General features: G+C 45.5%; 1 protein-coding gene across 2 annotated transcripts in view; it reads left to right on the forward strand.

Annotated features, from left to right (window-relative positions):
• The first annotated feature begins 4782 nt into the window (after nucleotides 1-4782).
• LOC144492962 (kelch-like protein 4) overlaps nucleotides 4783-19685 on the forward strand; it is a 158774-nt gene continuing 143871 nt past the window's right edge. For both annotated transcript variants that reach the window (XM_078211671.1, XM_078211672.1), the window contains exon 1: nucleotides 4783-5338. In XM_078211671.1, coding sequence (XP_078067797.1) covers nucleotides 4923-5338 — 416 coding nt within the window. In that variant the 5' untranslated portion in view covers nucleotides 4783-4922. The remainder of the gene's footprint in view (nucleotides 5339-19685) is intronic.

Raw genomic sequence — 19685 nt, forward strand, 5'->3', positions numbered from 1 at the left:
ATTTGACTTCAGGCATCCTCAGTTGCAATTTTCTCTCGTTTTAGATTCAGGTTCTAGCTGTCGTATTAAATTCTGATTATGGTCAGTGGTGACTTCTTCCATTGTGTCTCCACATCCCTAGACTAGTGGATCATCTATGATACTTCCACACCCGGAGGATCATTGACTATCTCATGTTGTCTGTGTTGAAACTCTTCAGGAGCTCTGGAAATGGTAAACGGCAGCACAAACATCTGTATCTCCCAAACACCATCCAGAATGTTGTTAGAAAGCTACAGCTTTCATCCTGTTTCACTTGCTAGTAGTCATTCTTCACATCAAGGGTAGTGAATGTCATTGTCTTGGCAAGTTGTGGCAAAATTCCTTCGATAGTTGGCATGAGATAGTGAGATCTCTTCAGTGTTTGATTTAGATCCTTTGGGTCTAAGCATATTCTCAGCTTTCCAGGTTGTTTCACTGCAACCATGCTGCTAACCCAGTCTGTACAAGTTGTTATTTTCTTGATTACTCCTTTCTTTTCCAATTCCTTTAGGCTTGACTTGAGAGTTGTTCTCAGCAAATGATGAATTGGTCTTACACTCTCATCTACTTCCAGATGGTGCTCTCCAGGTTGACATCACAACCCTGTAAACCTTTGTGCTCCTAGAATAGAATCCCAACAGTGCAAAGGAGGCCATTCGGCCCATTGAGTCTGCACTGACCACAATCCCACCCAGGCCCTATTCCCATAACCCGCATTTTATAGCCTGCCAATCCCCTGACACGAGGGTCAACTTAGCATGGCCGATCAACCTAACCCGCATATCTTTGGACTGTGGGAGGAAACCGGAGCACCCAGAGGAAACCCACACAGACACAGGGTGAATGTGCAAACATCACACAGACAGTGACCCGAGGCCGGAATTGAACCCGGGTCCCTGGTGCTGTGAGGCAGCAGTGCTAACCACTGTGCCACCTTGCCGCCCCCTCTATGATCTGTTCTGGGTGAATGGTTTTGTACACTTTGTAAACCTCTGTTGGCACGTTCAGGGTTACCAATCTAAGCTTCAGACCTGCTCTAGCTGAGATGAGTGGTCGTTGCATCCCATCTATGATAGAAAACTCTAACTCTTCCTTCTTGCTATCGCATTGGGCTCTCAGACTAATTTGTCCTCTCGGTATGAGTCCTGTGGAATTATATAGCCTCAAACTTACCTTGGAGGGTTTCAGTTTTGGATTGCCATGTTGAGCGACTTCACACAGGTCTGTGAAGGTCATTATGTTGCAAGAAGCACCAATGTCTATCTGACACTTCATGTTTGTTTGATGCTCTCCTTCAACATGGGGCGGCACGGTAGCACAGTGGTTGGCACTGCTGCTTCACAGCTCCAGGGACCTGGGTTCGATTCCCGGCTCGGGTCACTGTCTGTGTGGAGTTTGCACGTTCTCCCCGTGTCTGCGTGGGTTTCCTCCGGGTGCTCCGGTTTCCTCCCATAGTCCAAAGATGTGCGGGTTAGGTTGATTGGCCATGCTACAAAAAAAATTACCCTTAGATGCGTAGGTTAGAGGGATTAGTGGGTAAATATGCAGGGATATGGGGTAGGGCCTGGGTGGGATTGTGATCGGTGCAGACTCGATGGGTCGAATGGCCTCTTTCTGTACTGTAGGGTTCTATGATTTCTATGATTCATCATTGTAACAGTCACAACAATTTGTCTCCTATAAACTTGACACAATCAATCTGTTTCATCATGTATAGTTCTTAGAATCATAGAATTCCTACAGTGCAGAAGGAGGCCATCGAGTCTGCACCGACAACAATCCCACCCAGGCGCTATCCCTGAAACCCCAAGTAATTATCCTACTCTTCCTGACACCAAGGGGCAATTTAGCATTGCCAATCAACCTAACCCACACATCTTTGGGTGTCGTGATCAGGGTCTTTTGCTAATATCTCTCCATAGGCCATCTGTATTTGCTTATTTCTAGCCAAACACTTGTGTGTGAAATGATTTGGTTTCTTGCAGTCAAAACACTTCTCTCACTTTTTTTTAATATGATATCCTCTGTAGTGTTTGCATCTTGCTCTTTATCTGTGCTTGCTCTACTCTTTCAGTCTGCAATGTCTCTCAGCAGAATATATATCCTCGTCTGCTCTATCATACATATGCTCTCGCTGACATTTTGCAACTTCTGCATTTTTAAACATACCTATCACTTTCTTGAGTGTAAGTTTCACCTCTTTCAGTAGACCTGTTCTCGCTGAAGGATCTCAAATGCCTAAAACTATTCTGCCTTATTCAGATCATCTTTTGCTGTTCGATTTCACATGATTCTGAAAGCTGTATTACTGCAGTCACATACTGATCTATGGTTTACTTTGCACCTTGGCCTCTAGTGTTGAATACGTTTATATGTAGCATCCACTCGGGTTTCAAAGTGTGAGTTCAAGGCTTTCAAAATTCCTGCTGTTTGTTTTCTCTCTTCTTCAGTTCGATTTAGAGTGGTGGACACTTTGTAGCAATCCTTCCTCAGCAGTGTGGAGGGTCTTATCAGTTCCAATTTGTTAATCTACTCTGTTGTAATCTTGTAGTTTTACCTATGTGGGAAAAAGAAACATCCATTCTGCCATGCACTGCCTTTCAATTTGATAGGAGCTGGAATTGGAAAGCGTTGTAGAATGTTCGCTTACCCAACATTGTGCCTGCAGATGTTGGTTCATTTTCTTTCCCCCTTCCTTGTTTAGCAGCTGCTTGCAGATTGTGACATTTCCGTATGTTTGGGTTCTTAATGTCTTACTGCAGAATTTAAAGGATTTCAGGTCTCTATTTTAGCTCCTGACACAAAGGGGGCAACTTTAGCCCATGCCTGCCATCCATACGAATGCTGGCAGGGGCTGAAGATCCGGAGGTCGCAGATCTTGTCTGTGAGATCGCGATTTTAGATCTTGCCTGCTCCTCGCTGGGTGACATCATCGGGTTCATGGCCATAACAGGGATGGACCTGATTTACATTAATTTAAAGATGTTTTAATACTATTACCATGTCCCCTCACCAGATATTGACCCCAGCTGTATTTTCAAACCACTCAGACGTGATGTCACGTCGGCATGGATTACAACAGGTTCACCTAGGCGTGAACCTGTCATGGGGATGCCTCTCTAGGGGCTTCAAGGTAAACATAGCCCCCAGGGGAGAGGGACATGGCCAGGTAGTGGGCTGGCAATGCTCCCTAGCACTGCCCCCTTGGCACTGCCAGGTTGGCACCATGCCAATCCTGATTTTGTGTTCCCTGTACCTGACTGACAACACCATCATTCCCTATCCTTCCCCTGCACCTGGTGGATTTGGTCAGTTAAAATCCGGGATTATATTGGAATAAATTGTTGACTTTACTCCATCTTGTACAACATTCCAAGAAAGTTTAGTGCTGCTTTTATTTTATCATTTGCACTTGGGTCACTAGATAAAGGAATTTCCAACCTGGGTGATTTTATAATTATGTAATAGTTTACTATAAACGGCAGAAAAGTCTTTCTTACTGAATCTACAATTTCACCTACAGAAACATAGGTGAAAACTTTTATCCATATCTGAGATCATAGAATCCTACACTGCAGAAGGAGGCCATTCGGCCCATCGAGTCTGCACTGACCACAATCCCACCCAGCCCTATCTCCATAACCCCAGGCATTTACCCCAGCTAGTCTCCCTGACAGTAAGGGGCAATTTAGCATGGCCAATTCACCTAACCCGCACATCTTTGGACTGTGGGAGGAAATCGGAGCACCCGAAAGAAACCCACGCAAACATGGGGAGAAAGTGCAAACTCCACACAGACAGTGACCCATGCCGGGAATTGAACCCGGGTCCCGGGCGCTGTGAGGTAGATTAAGTGTCATTTTTCAATTTCAAGAAGTTATGACAGCCAAAGCTTATAGAATGAGAGAACTTCATTCTGTTTCTGGCTTGTATTTACGGCTGGAAGTTTTGGTCACAGGCAACTCGGAACAAAATTTCTACTTCTGTTTTGTGTCACTGATTAAAGCATGACCTCCTGCATTAGAGTCAAGTCATCCTTAGGGATGGTTTTTTTTATTGCCGGCGAAAAAACTGGAAAACCATGAATCAAAACTGATATTGTGTGTCGGAAGAAATCACATCTTTGGCTATTTTTAACCTGCTCTCAGTGATTCCTTCACATCGTACATCATGCAGAGAAACTGTGCTCGATCAATGACACTTCTGCAAGATTTAAACAGCCTTTGCCCCAGTTTAATCACATCACAAAACATCCTAATTGACTCAGACCATTCTCCCCTCTCACCACTTCAAACTGCTATTTAGTGTGTGCCCGGGGTTGACACTTGTCTTTTGACCCCTTTTCTTCAGTGAAGAAAGTGTTAAGGCAAGTCAAGGAACCATTAAAGCCAGACCAAAAATAAATGCTTTTGTTGTTGTCTCAATCCTTTAGTGAGTTCATGTGAGTGCCATATAGAAAAGGAACAGGCTGCATGCACTTCTCCCGGGAAATGCAAGCCTCGTACTTTATTTATTGCATGTTTTCCTGGATCTTATATTACAGCTTGTATTTCCTTAAACAGATGGGATCTTGCTAAGCAAAGGACAGTGCTGCTAAACCTGTGTTTAACTGTGTGTAGGACCAGCTGCTGTTTAGAGTTTTGGTTGCTGTCTTCCTGTGTTAATCTGATTTACTCGTTTTGAGGGCTGACCTCATCATCCTGTCAGTATGGTATCCCACCTACACTGTTAGCAGCAGCTTAGTATTTGCAGCGAGTGCGAGCTGTACTGTGTACGGCTCAGAGAAGAAAGAGCTTGTTCTTGTTGGTTTCTCTAGTGTGGGGATTTGGTGCAGAGGCGTGCGACGGTGGACAACAAACAAAAGCAGGCTCACGTCCACAAGTTTAAGACTGCCTTGGACAATGATGTCTGTGTCCGGGAGAAAAGAGTTTGACATGAAGCAGATTCTGAGGCTGAGGTGGAAATGGTTCAGCCACCCCTCGCAAAGCTCTTCTGGTAACAGTGGCTGCCTCCAGCAGGAGGGATTTGAGCACCGTGGCATGGGTCAAAACAGGTTGAAAAGCCACTCTCGGGACAGAGGTGGAGTGAGGAAAAACAGTAGTCCTGTAAACAGTTTGCTGGCACCTGTGCCAGCTCCTATTTACAGCAGACCTGACAGTCAGCCATGGCACCAGCAGAATACTGTGCCACGCACGCCAGAGAATGAAGGACTTGCTAAAATTTCTGTGCAAGAAGACGCCGTTAAAGAAGAAGAGAAAGAAAACAAAGGAGCAGTGGAATCTGAAGGTGTTGATCTTACAGACGAGGCTACAGAGAGGTAGGAGCTTGCAATGAGAAAATATTAATACTGAAGAAAGCTGAATGTCATTTATACAATTCTTTTGAAATATATATATATGTATATTTGGGCCATAATTGCAGAGTATGCATAATATTGGCAGCATATTTTATGCATGCTCTTAGCTTTTTCTAGTGCTTTACCTCTGATAAGTGTGACTGATCAGCTGCTTGGCATATTATTACGATATTCTCGTGAAGGATTCTAATGCCTCTGGATAATTTGCCTGCAATCACATGTTTATCACTGCTTAGTAAAAAGATGCAAATGTATGCTGCAACTCCATAGGCTGAGAGCAGAGTTTTGTGTGGTCTGGTAATGTAGCCTCAGACGTACTTCTGTTTTCACTACAGTCAGCAGAGGAGACAAATGATTTATTCTGGGTTATATTTAAAATGTGTCAAAATCATGTTTATTCAGAGCTTCATTTTGTGGCACTTGTCGAAAGCAGATTGTGTTGGTGTTTCTCCCCAGTACCCTATCAGTAGAAACTTCTGATTTATACTTCCCAAAACTTATATTGGACCCAATCCAAAGATGATCCAGGTACTGTGCATGGTGAGAACGCGGAACATGGAGTGATTGATTTGAACAGCATAGATGCGCTTAGGGTGACGCTAAGTAACTATATAAGGGAGAAACTAGGTGTAGCATATATTGATAGTATGAGATGAAGCAAGGCGGGGAAGGGTAGTGTGTAGAAAAGACCTGTCGGGCCGAATGGTACGTTTCTATACTGTAATTCTACATAATTCTACACCATGCATGTTGATTCGCAAAGTCTTGGACCCACCAAGTAACTCTGTGTCAAAGACTGTGTAGTGAAGGGGCAGCACATGGGATAGGCGTTAGGTTATAGGCACAATAGACCAATAGTGGTTAGATTCAAATTCTGAGCCTGCATTTGCGCACAAAAAGCTCTCTGCCAACAGGCGGAGCAGGGAACAGGTGGCCACTGAGAAGGAGAGAAAATTGAAAACCAAGTTTCTATAGGCTGCTCGAAGAACATTGCAAGAGCTTGAAGGCACACTGTCAAAACCACCATTATATGTTGAAGAATAGTCCACATCATGGGACAGAGAGAAGTATGTAAAGAGGAGGAAAAGTCAATCTATATATAGCGGAGAAGGAGGGGGGAGTAGAAAATCACTCACAGAAACCTTTGTCAAAGTAGAGAAAATATCAGAAAATTGTGAATAATTTCCCTAGAAACAATGAACATTGTCCTCTGTTAATTTAACCTTTTGAACAGTCAGTGCTTTTCCCAGAATTGGCCAGTGGTCAGAGGGTGGGCTCATAGTCCAATTAATGATGGCAAACAAACTCTCCAAAACTGACGGACCAATAGGAAGTCCTCTAACATGAAACAGCGGCAGCTTGTGGTTCAGGGAAGTGAGAGAGTGGAAACCTTCGGATGGGAGCTTCACCCTCCAAATTTTTAAAATCTTAAATTAAAAAATTCCCTCAGGGAAAGGGTCCTCCAAAGGGCAGCCTGTAGCTGCACCTGAAGACAAATTGACAGGGAGGGCCACAAAGTCTGCCACTAGGAGGCCACCACCAGGCAGTGACCTGTTCCCTAACGTCTTGGGGGACCCACAGGCTAATAGCAAACATCCAATCTGCCTCGGACAATATGTCTTAAATAACCTTTTACTCATCACCTTAATTTACTACCTTCTGCTTGCAGGCAGAAAGCCCTGCTGCCACCATCCTGCCTCCAGGAATACAGATGGGTGTTGGGATGGTGATGTCAAATTGACATACCAGTCCGTGATTCGAAATTCTGCACCCTTCCACCTCCGATCTTCAGGACTGGAAATCCTGTCAGGGACTTTCCTAACGGTTTGGCTGATAAATGCAACTGACTGTAGGCATGTTACTATGGACACAGGCTTTGAGGTTCCAAACTGTACAAGGCTATAATAGACTGCAGATCCTGGTAATTCAATTCCAAACACAGAAACAGGAGTTGACCATTTAGTCCGTAAGATTCTTGCACCATTAGTCAATGAAAAACACTTCTATATCTGATGGGAAGCCCGAGGAACATTTCACTCCCTCAGGGTTGGGAAAAAAAGACACCAAAGGCGCATTTTATGGCATCAAAAAGTATTTTCTATGACTGATGGCATAAAAATATATTAATTTTTCAATGAAAAAATCCTTCTATTTGGTCTTTAAAAAGCCCTAATAACATTGCCAGAAAATGGAAGAGAGACCTGGTGGCACAGTGGTTAGCACTGCTGCTTCACAGCACCAGGTACCTGGCTTCAATTCCCAGTCTTGGGTCACTGTCTGTGTGGAGTTCACATTCTCCCCATGTCTGCGTGGGTTTCCTCCAGATGCTCTGGTTTCCTCCCGGTCCAAAGATGTGCGGGTTAGGTGGATCGGCCATGCTAAATTGCCCCTTAGTGCCAGGGGGACTAGTTAGGGTAAATGCATGGGGTTATGGAATTGGTGGGATTGTGGTTGGTGCAGACTCGATGGGCCAAATGGCCTTCTGCACAGTAGATTCTGTGATTCTATGATTTGGCTGATCAACAAGATATGTGTCAGATAATGAAAAAATGCTGCCTTTCACTCCCACCTCCCAATTGCTGCAGAGTTGACCACCCAGAGACCTGGCACACTGAAAACACAGCTTCAGTTATACCCAATGAAAAAGCACTCTTTCTTTTTAAAATTTGATAAAGGCTGAAGATTTTTAAAACAGGCAGACTGGAAATGGATGATAATTTCACCCTGACAAACACTTTCTACCCACACAGATGGCAATCATACCACCCACAAGCATGTAGTCATTTACCAGCATCATAATCAGAATGAATTGACATATAAATACTAATGATAAGGTGGGTGTAACATGGAGGTGTGCAAATGCTTCCTACATCATCTCATCAAGCCGCAGCAGAATACTCATGAATATTACAGCATCCCACTCCTGTGGAAGCATTTTTCAAATGTGGCACAGATCTTCTTAAAGAGGTAGGCCACCTGAATCTGATAAGTTCTTTCTTCAAATGCTTTTTGTTCTGGACATTTAATAGGTGCCTGGAAATGAACTGATGCACTGGATGGGATTTTCCAGCCTCGCTCGCCCCGAAACTGGAAAATCCCGCCCGAGGTCGACGGACCTTTCCACGGTCCATTCCTTGCCTGCTCCGATTCCCGTGTTGGGCGCAACGTTAAAATTTCAGCCATTATCCTGGGTTTTGAATAGAAATCAAGCATTTTCCTTCTAAAGTGCCAGACCAGGTGAGAAAACCGGTGTGTAGCTCTCCAGCTGCACAGCTAGCTTTTCTCTCCATTTTGTCCAGCACTTAAATTCAATGCTGGAGGGGCGTCTCACACCGTTTTGCTGGCAGAGCCGAATAGAGCCACGTTGGCACTCGAGAGGTCAGGGCGTCCTTTCTAAAGGGCCTCTGGAACAAAAAAAGCACCTAAGAACCCTCCCCTTCAGACAGAGATACCATCCTCGTCAATCGGGGCCCTAGCTCCACATACTCCTCTCGCCCCATGTACATGGGTCCCCATAACTGCCAGGATGCCAATGTAATGCCAGGGGTCAGTGCCAGGAACACTGCCAGGGTGCAGGAGGGAGTGTCAGTGGACAGTGCCAGGGTGCCAGGGGCAGTGCCAGGGTACTGCCCAGGCATGTCCCTCTCCCCGGAGCTATACTTACCTGTGCATCCCTAGCAAATTCACTTGGCCTGCTTCACGCTTTGAAAAACCTGTTGTAAATCTCGCCTACGTGACGTCACATCGGTGAAGGGGGAGTTCCCAATGGGGGGGGGGGGGGGGGGGGGGGATACAATGCAGTGAGGATCTTCCTGGGTGGAAAACTTGTTATGTCATTGACGAGGAGTGGGAGAATCAGAACCTGAGGTCTGGCCAGCGCGATTCTCAGTTTCAGGCATTCACGGGGATTTCGTGCCCACAATATCCCCTCCCCCATAGCCGGCAAATGTGGGTGCAATACCCCCTCCCTCATAGCCAGCAAACACAAGCACAATATCCACCATAGCCGTCAAATGTGGGTACAACCCCCCCTGCCAGAGTCGGCAAATGTGGGCGCAAAATCCCCCCAGAGCTGGCAAACCTGGGTACAAAATCCCCCCATAGCCAACAAACGTGGGCACAAAATCTCCCATAGCCGGCAAAACATGAGCACAAAATCCCTCCATAGCTAACAAAAGTGGGTACGAAATCCCACATAGCCAGCAATTATGGGCGCAATATCCCCCATTACTAGCAGATGCGGGTGCAATACCCCCCATAGCCGGCAAACGCAGGCACAATATCCCCCATAGCCGGCAAACGCAGGCACAATATCCCCCATAGCCGGCAAACGGAGGCACAATATGCCCCATAGCCGGCAAACGCAAGCGCAATATCCCCCATAGCCGGCAAATGCAGGTGCAATACCCCCCATAGCCGGGAAATGCAGGTGTAATTTCCTCCATAGCCAGGAAATGCAGGCGCAATATCCCCCATAGCCAGCAAACACAGGTGCAATATCCCCCATAGCCAGCAAACACAGGTGCAATATCCCCCATAGCCAGCAAACACAGGTGCAATATCCCCCATAGCCAGCAAACACAGGTGCAATATCCCCCATAGCCAGCAAACACAGGTGCAATATCTTCCTTAATCAGCAAACACAGGCGCAATATCCCCCATAGCCAGCAAACACAGGTGCAATATCCCCCATAGCCAGCAAACACAGGTGCAATATCCCCCATAGCCAGCAAACACAGGTGCAATATCTTCCTTAATCAGCAAACACAGGTGCAATATCCCCCATAGCCAGCAAACACAGGTGCAATATCCCCCATAGCCAGCAAACACAGGTGCAATATCTTCCTTAATCAGCAAACACAGGCGCAATATCCTCCATAGCCGGCAAACACAGGCGCAATATCTTCCTTAATCACCAAACACATGTGCAATATCCTCCATAGCCGGCAAGCACAGGTGCAATATCACCCATAGCCAGCAATCACAGGTGCAATATCTTCCTTAATCAGCAAACGCAGGCGCAATATCCTCCATGGCCGGCATACACAGGCACAATATCTTCCTTAATCACCAAACACAGGCGCAATATCTTCCTTAATCAGCAAACACAGGTGCAATATCCTCCATAGCCGGCAAACGCAGGCGCAATATCCTCCATAGCCGGCAAACGCAGGCGCAATATCCTCCATGGCCGCAAACACAGGTGCAACATCTTCCTTAATCAGCAATCACAGGCGCAATATCCCCCATAGCTGGCAAACGCAGGTGCAATATCCTCCATAGCCAGCAAACGCAGGTGCAAGATCCTCCATAACTGGCAAACACAGGCGCAATATCCGCCAAAACCGGGAAACGCAGGCACAATATCCCCCATAATCGGCAAACACAGGTGCAATATCCTCCATAGCCGGCAAATGCAGGCGCAATATCCCCCATAGCCAGTAAACGCAGGCGCAATATCCCCCATAGCCGGTAAACGCAGGTGCAATACCCCCCATAGCCGGCAAACGCAGGTGTAATTTCTTCCATAGCCGGCAAACACAGGCGCAACATCTTCCTTAATCAGCAAACACAGGTGCAATATCCCCCATAGCCGGCAAACACAGGCGCAATATCTTCCTTAATCAGCAAACACAGGTGCAATATCCCCCATAGCCGGCAAACACAGGCGCAATATCTTCCTTAATCAGCAAACACAGGTGCAATATCCCCCATAGCTGGCAAATGCAGGTGCAAGATCCTCCATAACTGGCAAACACAGGCGCAATATCCCCCATAGCCGGCAAACGCAGGCACAATATCCCCCATAATCGGCAAACACAGGTGCAATATCCCCCATAGCCGGCAAAAGCAGGGGCAAAATCTCTCCCCTCCTCTCCCGTAGCATCACTTCAATCCTGTAATGGGGTAAGAATATAAACATAGTATGAGAACTGTTTCATCAATAACAACTCACATTTATATAGCTTTAATCTAGTTAAATATCTCAAGGCACTTCATAAGAACGCTTTCTAAACAGAATTTAAATGAAATAAGGAGATTTTATGACAATTGATTAATGGCTTGGTCAAAGAGATAGGTTTTAAAGAGCATCTTAAGTTGAGGAGAGAGAGCTGGAGAATTCCAGACTTTTGAGTCGAGGCAGCTGAAGGCATGGCCAGTAATGCTGAGACAAAGACAGTGAGGAGTGTGCAAGAAACCAGAATTGGAGGACAGAAATCCTGACTGGTTACAGGATGTTACAGGGATAGGGAACAGTGATGCCATGAAGGGATCTGGAAACAAGAATGTGTATTTTAAAATTGAGGCATTGTTGGACTGGGAGTCAGTGTAGGTCAGTGAATACACAGATGATGGATGAATGAGGCCCAGTGCAAGTTAAGAGATGAGCAGCAGAATTCTGGATGAGCTGAAGTTTATGGAGGGCGGGAGATGGGAAACTGGTCAAGAAAACATCGGAAAAGTCCAGTCTGGAAGTAAGGAAAAGATGCTGAAGGTTTCAGCAGAAGCTGAGGCAGAGGTAATTGCCAGAAATTAGAGGGATTAAATCCTAATAGGTATATTGAAACTGTATAAGACGCTTAAGAAAATCCTCAAACACTTTCTTATATCTGTTCTTTAAGAGATGTGGGGTGCAATTCTCCTAAAACATTTCTATGTGTTGGCCCCAGCAGAAAAGCAGATGAGATTCCCATTAGGAGGGTTGGTGCAATTCAGTTCTCAATTTAACCACACTGAGAAATCTTTTTGAGCTTGGGGAGAGTCTCACTGAATTCTCCCATATTTTAAATTGTTTTTGGAGTGGGACCAAAGGACGCCGGCAAGACTGGCTCCTCCGAGATCGGGGCTCCAATCTCTAAGTTAAGTTGAAGGTTCCCCTTCACCACTTCCCACAGATATCGCAACCCCCCTCCCCCCACCCCCGCAGACATGGTGAACATCCCCAACCCTTGACCCCGGAGGGGCAGCCTCACCCCATCACCAAATGTCTGGGTCAGCTCCAAACCCCCAAAACCCCTATGGTCCCCACCCATATCACACAGGCATGAGGGTGTTCTGCCACCGCACATCCATACTCGCTGGCATTAGACCTCCACTCCCCCAAGTGAATGATATCTCATTATGGGGTTGCTTAAGGCCCTGCCCCTTCAGGCACCCCCTTCAGATCCTGTCATCTTCAGGCATCCCCTCCACGCACCCCCTTTAAGCCCTACCCTTTGTCAGTGCCACTCTGGCAGTGCCACTGCAAGAGTGCCAAGGGGTAATGGCAGGGCACTGACTACCCAGGAGCTTCAATGGCCTCCAAGCCCCTCCGTGTGGCCATCACGATAAAAGGGGCTTCTCCCCTGCACTAAATGCACTACGTCCCCTCCCCTGCGATTCTCTGGCCCCAGCGCAATCTGTGCCTGAGTGTGCAGGGTTGGAGAATGTTCAGATCAGTGCTTGCAGGCGTTTTTCAGATATACTTTGCAGTTGTAAAGGATTTTCTAGCAGATACCGTATGCTTCAATTGGACTACCTTGAAGGATTTAATGCTTGGGCTGTTTTAATGTGGGGCTCGTGGTGGCAGAGTCAAAATGCAATCCAAAGGGAATATTGTTTTGAATGCATCTTATTCAATAATTCAAAGCGGAAATAATTGTTCTTTTCCCCTTTGTTACCTATCTCAAGAGTGTAACCATTACGTGGGAGAGCACAAACAGACACCTAAATTAAATATTCAGATTGCATAACAGATGCTATCATAAATGAATATTTCATTTGATTGTACAGAATGAAAAAACCCAATAGTCACATCGTACCATCCTGAATAAGATTTTAATAGTTCCCTTTCTTCTACCCACAAATGTTCTGTAAGGTAGGGGTTATTCTGTTACAAATCAGAAAACAGTTAATGATATTATATGAAACCCATGCACCCAGCAAGCTGAAAATCAGATCAATTTTGAGTTATTTTGCACTTGCTGAATAACTCTTGTATTATCTTTAAAAAGTACTCAATTTTACAGTAAAATTCCAACAGTACTCTGCATCAGATGGTATTCTTGAGAAGACTATTATTCTTGTCACTTGACACAGTGGTCTAGACTTATGTCAGTGTGTCCAGTGCACAGAGGTGGGAGAATTTCTTGCTCAGCAAACTCGCTTTCCATAAGTGTCTCACCAAACATCAGATTTTTGGTTCTAGGGGTGGGTGGATTATATTTGGGCATACCTGGAAGAAGGGAATGGTCGGAGGTGGACTCAAGCTGGGTTGAGTGACTCGGGATAAGAAATAAAAGCAGCCTCTTCAGAAAGGTCCAGTTGAGAGTTTAATTGTCCAGAGTGAAGTTCCTGTGCCTCAAAGGAGACGTCATTGCCTCATTAGGTGACTGGGAACTCTGTAGATATTGTTCAACTGTTAGCTGACCCTGCAAAGAATGACCCATTATGGAAATATCCTCGGAAAAAAATTGTCATCTAATCAAAGTGCACTTTCCTGAACTAATGAAACATGGCGTGGATTCACAACATACAGCCATGGAGATGGCATTACCTTACCACCACTACAGAGGGTACAGATATTCTGCAGTCATTTTGTTAGCTGACAAGACTCAGTGGGTGGATGAATGATGAACGGTGCCACACTCATTATCACATCCACTTGCCACCCATCTGTAGTAGGGCAAAACCCAGGGAGTGTGGGCTGCAGCAGGAGAGGAATGTATGGAAAGGGTTAAACAGACAGTACTCATTGCAGGCAGACAGGCCAAAATACAAATAACTATATCTCAGACGGCACTAAAACAGTCACACCCTAGATGGAATCGCTCCAAGGTTACACAACATCCGTATGAGAATTGATATCACTTGTGAAGTCTCCAAAAGGTCTAGAGGATTCATTGTGTCTCTGAAAACTTAATCAAGTATCCAGGAGATGGGACAAATAACACCTCATCTAAATCAGTTTGACAAATACAACGCTTTGATATTGTAAACAGGTAGACAGGAGATGTCCAGAACACAATTAAAACTAAAGCACACAAGACAATGGAATGGTATAATGTAATCAAAAACTGAACTGTAACGAATTCAAATTTACAATATGATGACCTGATATAAATGTAACGCTTTGTAATGTAAAGAAACGGGTATAAGAATCTGTCAGAGTCAATGCTCAGTAGAGTAGCTCGGAAGCAAGCTGCAGTTACAGCCACAATTTCTGCTCTCCCTCATGCATGTTGAATAAAGCCGTTTTTGTTGAAGTTCTACACAGTCTGGGAAGACTCAGTCCATTCATTCCCTCCTACACCATCTAATAGGGTGCACTGTACAGCAGACTAACATAAAATCATGTCGTGGGAAAGGGTAAAGACCAGCAAGGAGGTGGCCCAGACTGGGGGTGGATCAGTCTGAATTTGCTCTGTTGAAGAGATGGCAATGGAGATTGCCCGGGTCTTTGAGCAGCTATCTGTTGGCGATGGTGAAGCTAGCAGGTGCTAAAGACAGTTGAAATCACCTTGGCACATGGGGTTAATGGTGGAGATCATGATGTCAATGCATTGAGCACAAGGGGACTTTGGAATGAGAGTGAGTGCAACAATGAGAGGGGTCGCATCATATGGGCAGCACAAGCATAGTTAAAGACAGTGGTGTGCATCAGAGCATGTCTTCATAATGTGACAGGCTATATCTAAATAACTCCTTTTGTGCCCCACACTGGTCCCAGCTCTGCTCCCTCACTCCCCTGTACCAGATCATCCCTTGGGCATCAAGAGATGTCCGAGGCAGCATCGCTTCTGACTAAGCCACACGCTGCCAATTCAGATACAAGGGTTGTAGTGCACCTGTAGCATTGGTGGCACAAGGTGAAAGTCACCACAGCAGGGTGCAGGAGGAGGTGTCAATGTCAGAGACATCTGTGCACATCAGTCCTGCTTGGAGGAGGGAGGAAAGTGATGCTCATGCTCCAATGGGAAGAACATGGAGCCTCAGGACTCACCTTTTGGGGCACAGTATTTGGACAATAAGCAAAAGATGTGTAGACTTCTGGTGGGGTTCCCTAAGTCAGTGGGAGCTGTAGGATTGCGAATGAAGGAGTCCATCACCATCATGAGCTCTACGTTGTCCTAGGGACTCAACTGCAGGAGCTCTGGCTATGAGTGTTTGACCAATCCCATGAGGAAACACATGCAGCAGCACCCGGAGAAAATGTAAGCACAGCGTCTGGCAAGGTAAGATACAAGCCTCTCTCAGTAACCTGGATCAGACCACTCAGCATATGAGTGCTGACATCCATGGAATACATGAGGAGTACTTACTCTTAACAAGATGATCGCATTGTTGACACAGAGGTTATTGGAATGGGTGACGGCTACGTAGCAGTGGCCAGACCCATCAACCCCACCTGAAGGCTAACCTTGCACTGTGCAGGTCACTCAGGAGGGTAAAGGCACTGGGAGTTTCTCAGCCCTGCCATCGCTGGCCCCTCCAACAGAGCCCTTAACTGCGCCACATGGCTGCCCAGGCAGAAGTTGCAGTCTCAAGGGGGTTCCCAACCACTTTCCTCATCATCGAATCATTGTGGCGTCAATGTAAAATGTTCATCAGGCTCTGGCTGATGGAAAGTGTGAGATTCAGGGACCTTGTGTGAATTCATTTTGCTGAAGGACACATCTGGCAATGATCCCTGGCTACATGGCCATCCCCCCCAGCTACTCTGTCATTGGCACCTCCCGATCTTCCTCCACTTGGGAATCATCAGTATGGCCAGGGGAGTCCTATTCTTTCTCCTCATCTTCTCACCTTCTCCTCAGATGTCGGATCTCTGACCATAGCATTATCGTCATTGATTTCTAAGCCTCTCCGCTGTGCAAGGTTGAGCAGCATGCAGCAGACCACTACTATTCTCGATACCCTTGCTGGGCATATTGCAGAGCTCCACCTGAGCAATCGTGGCATCTGAGGTGCATTTTTAAAAGGTTAATTGCCTGCTTGGTGATACTCATGACAATATGGCTGATGTTGTAGATGCACTCTGACTTGTTTGAGGGGTTCGATAGGGGGTCATTATCCAAATTGTTAACTGGCAGTCTTTAAACCCGAGTAGACAACCACAGATCTGTGTTGGTGAATGAAACAGCTGAGGGAGTTGGGAGCTCTTTAGTTTGAATGTATCATGGCAACTGCCAAGTGACCTTATACGCATTTGAAGGAAAACCTTGTTGTGGTCAATCATTGATTGAGTGCAAGAGCTTTCGGTCTACGAAGATGCCCAAACAATGATTTGAAGCCGTTATGGCAAGGTGGGTGCAATCAGTAACACCCTGCACCTGAGGGAAGCCCACTAATTGGACAAAGGCTGTGGCTCTGCGTCTGAGACACCAAATCTAACGGGCAAGTAATGTGATCATCCACACAGGCAAAAAGAGCAGTAGTTCAGCCTTACTACTGCTGTATATTGCTAACTGGGATATATCAGACAGGTCCTCTGATGAGGCCTAGAAAGATCCTGAGGCAGGAGAGTGATGGTTACCTTCACAGCCACTGCAGTATATGGGGTAGATGGATTGTTGCTGGACCATACGACATGGATCTGTCAACACCTTGCGGCTTTGACTCAGCCATCTTCAGCTCTGGTTCTCCATCATATTTAGGGGTAGGATGTCCTAGGTTTATACACCCTTCCTGCGGGGTAGTACCTGGGCATCCTGCATCTCCTCCTCCTCACTCCAGGTTCACATAGTGCAGGCTCTTCCTTCTGACCATCTGACCTCGCTCGGGCCTCCAGTTGCGAGTGCAGCAGATCCACCTCGGGTTAAAACAACATAGTTTGAATTGACTTTTTTGTATATCCTGGGACAGTTAAGACAAGTTTATAGCAATTTCCACAGGGGCACTTGCACCTCTCCAGAGGTGTACCTTGGCTATCCAAACCAATGCACAAAGTTGAAAGTTTGCTCCTATCAGGGCTACTCTGCGCACATCATGTCTCAGTCACCTGTGGGAATAAAATCCAACTTGAGTGGAAGCAGCTGTTGATTTCTAATGGTAGCCACATCCGTGAAACGTGTATGTACAAAACGGGACCTGTCCCCATTCCCACCCCCATGAAAATGTAGGTATCATGTTTGGGGATTTCCAGGCACATCTGCCCTTTTCGCAAAGACAGTGAGCCTCTCTGTCACAGTAAAAATTCTGGCCAAGAGTGTACATCAGAACACAATAGTTTCATGATGGTTACAAATAACAAGGAGGAACTAATGGCAATATTGGGATGTACAAACTCCAATAGTAAAAACTATTTTTCGCCTCCTTCCACGTCCAAGCAATCTTAGAATTTAGCTGTTCACTGGATGAACTACATACAGCATAAGGAATATGCCAAGTCACCTGCTCTAGGTAACCTGCTTGGAGTTGACTTGGTTGATCATTGCTGAGCTGTTAGTGCAAGTACCCAACTAGCCTCAGTGTTTGCAGGTTAGAAAGTAACCTCTGATGGAAATGCATGGATGTGGATAGTACTGAGCAGAGATGTTATAACATTCTTCACATTTAACTTGCAGAAACTGTTAAAGTCTTGTAGATCAATTCCTGTCACAAGATACTGCAGGTCACTGGGAACTGTAACTTAGAAGTTGGCAATGAAAGGAAAAGGTTGGTGTTTGGGGGTGGGGGGAGGGGGGGCATTTGCCATCGACAGAGATTTTTGATAAGAACTTAACCCCACAGCTGCCATCTTCAGAAAAACAGATATATCACCTGCCTACATCTTTAAACTGCCAGAAGGACCACTGGGTTCAGCCTGAAGATAGCCAAACAACCAACCTTCAAGATCCATTTACCCCTTTAAATTTACTGGACTTTCAATTGCTTAATTTATCCTCCCACTTCATCTCGATCTCTTTGAGTAAGTGTGAGCTTCGAGTGTGTGTGAAAGTCAGAGCATGTTTTTACTATTTTTCTTAAACTAGGGTGGCACGGTGACACAGTGGTTAGCACTGCTGCCTCACAGCGCCAGGGACCCAGGTTCAATTTCGGCCTCGGGTCACTGTCTGTGTGGAGTTTGCACAGTTTCCCCGTATCTGCGTGGGTTTCCTCCACACAGAAACCAGTGGGTTTCTTCCACCGGTGCTCCAGTTTCCTCCCACAGTCCAAAGGTGTGCGGGTTAGGTTGATTGGCCATGCTAAATTGACCATAGTGTCTGGACATTAACAGGGTAAATATGTGGGGTTACGGGCATGGGGCCTGGGTGGGATTGCGGCCGGCGCAGACTTGATGGGCTGAAAGGCCTCCTTCTGCACTGTAGGGATTCTTGTTTTCTGATTCTAAACCGGGTTATATATAATAAATGCTATTCTCTTTTCTTTTTAAAAATTCAAATAAATTGAATATTTAATGTGGAGAATATGCCTTACCTAGCTCACAGGATATTCTGTTCCAAGATGTCGTCTTGCACAAGTAACCACAGGATCAACTCCTAAACATTCAACCTGCAATGGCTTCAGAACAAAGGACTTCTGGCACTTCATGGGATTAGATGCAGCTACAGATAATGGACCTATGCATCCCATACAGCTCACCCATTGACAAATGGCCATTCCCCACTGTTGCACTCTCAACTGAAAGAATACTTCTGTTCAGGAAATATATGTCATGTTTGTGTCATTTATAGTCATGGCTTGTGAATGGTCAAACATTCATTGAATTGGAAAGGATATCACGTTAAAAAAATCCTGTTGTGTCAAACGAGGAATGGGACAAGAGGAGAGTCATTCGGCCCCTTCCCTCTTGATCTCAACATTAGTTTTACAGTAGTAACACTTTAGTTATTAGGAATTAACAAAATAGCGGTGCAGCTAATTTTTAAATGGTCAGTTTTATACATTAAGATTGTTTTGGCGTGAACAGCAAATAACTCATGATATTGCAGCTGTAATTATGACTTTTTTAAAAAACAACTTGTCAGATAACAACAAGCCATTTAATCAGTTTAAAAGATGAAAAGTTAAGAATCAAACCATGGAGTCATCAGATTGTTGAATATTTGCTGAAGTGATATCTCTAAGTTCTGTTTCAGTTACTGGATCCCATCTGAAAGCACTAACAGTGAAACTAAGGTCCCCAACACTACACGGAGACAAGGTTCATAGAGATACATGACTTGAGTCATTTTTGTTTTAAATTATGGTGTTATAATGGGAATGAAAATTTAGTGATGTGGTTAAGGTTTCAAACAAGAAGGATAGGGCACTGATAGTGAATGGGTAACAGTAGTGGGGGTGATGAACAGAAATCAGGTATTGGTCAAAGAGTCAGTCTGCTCTC

This window comes from Mustelus asterias, chromosome 4 (assembly GCF_964213995.1).
Source record: "Mustelus asterias chromosome 4, sMusAst1.hap1.1, whole genome shotgun sequence".
NCBI lineage: Eukaryota > Metazoa > Chordata > Chondrichthyes > Carcharhiniformes > Triakidae > Mustelus > Mustelus asterias.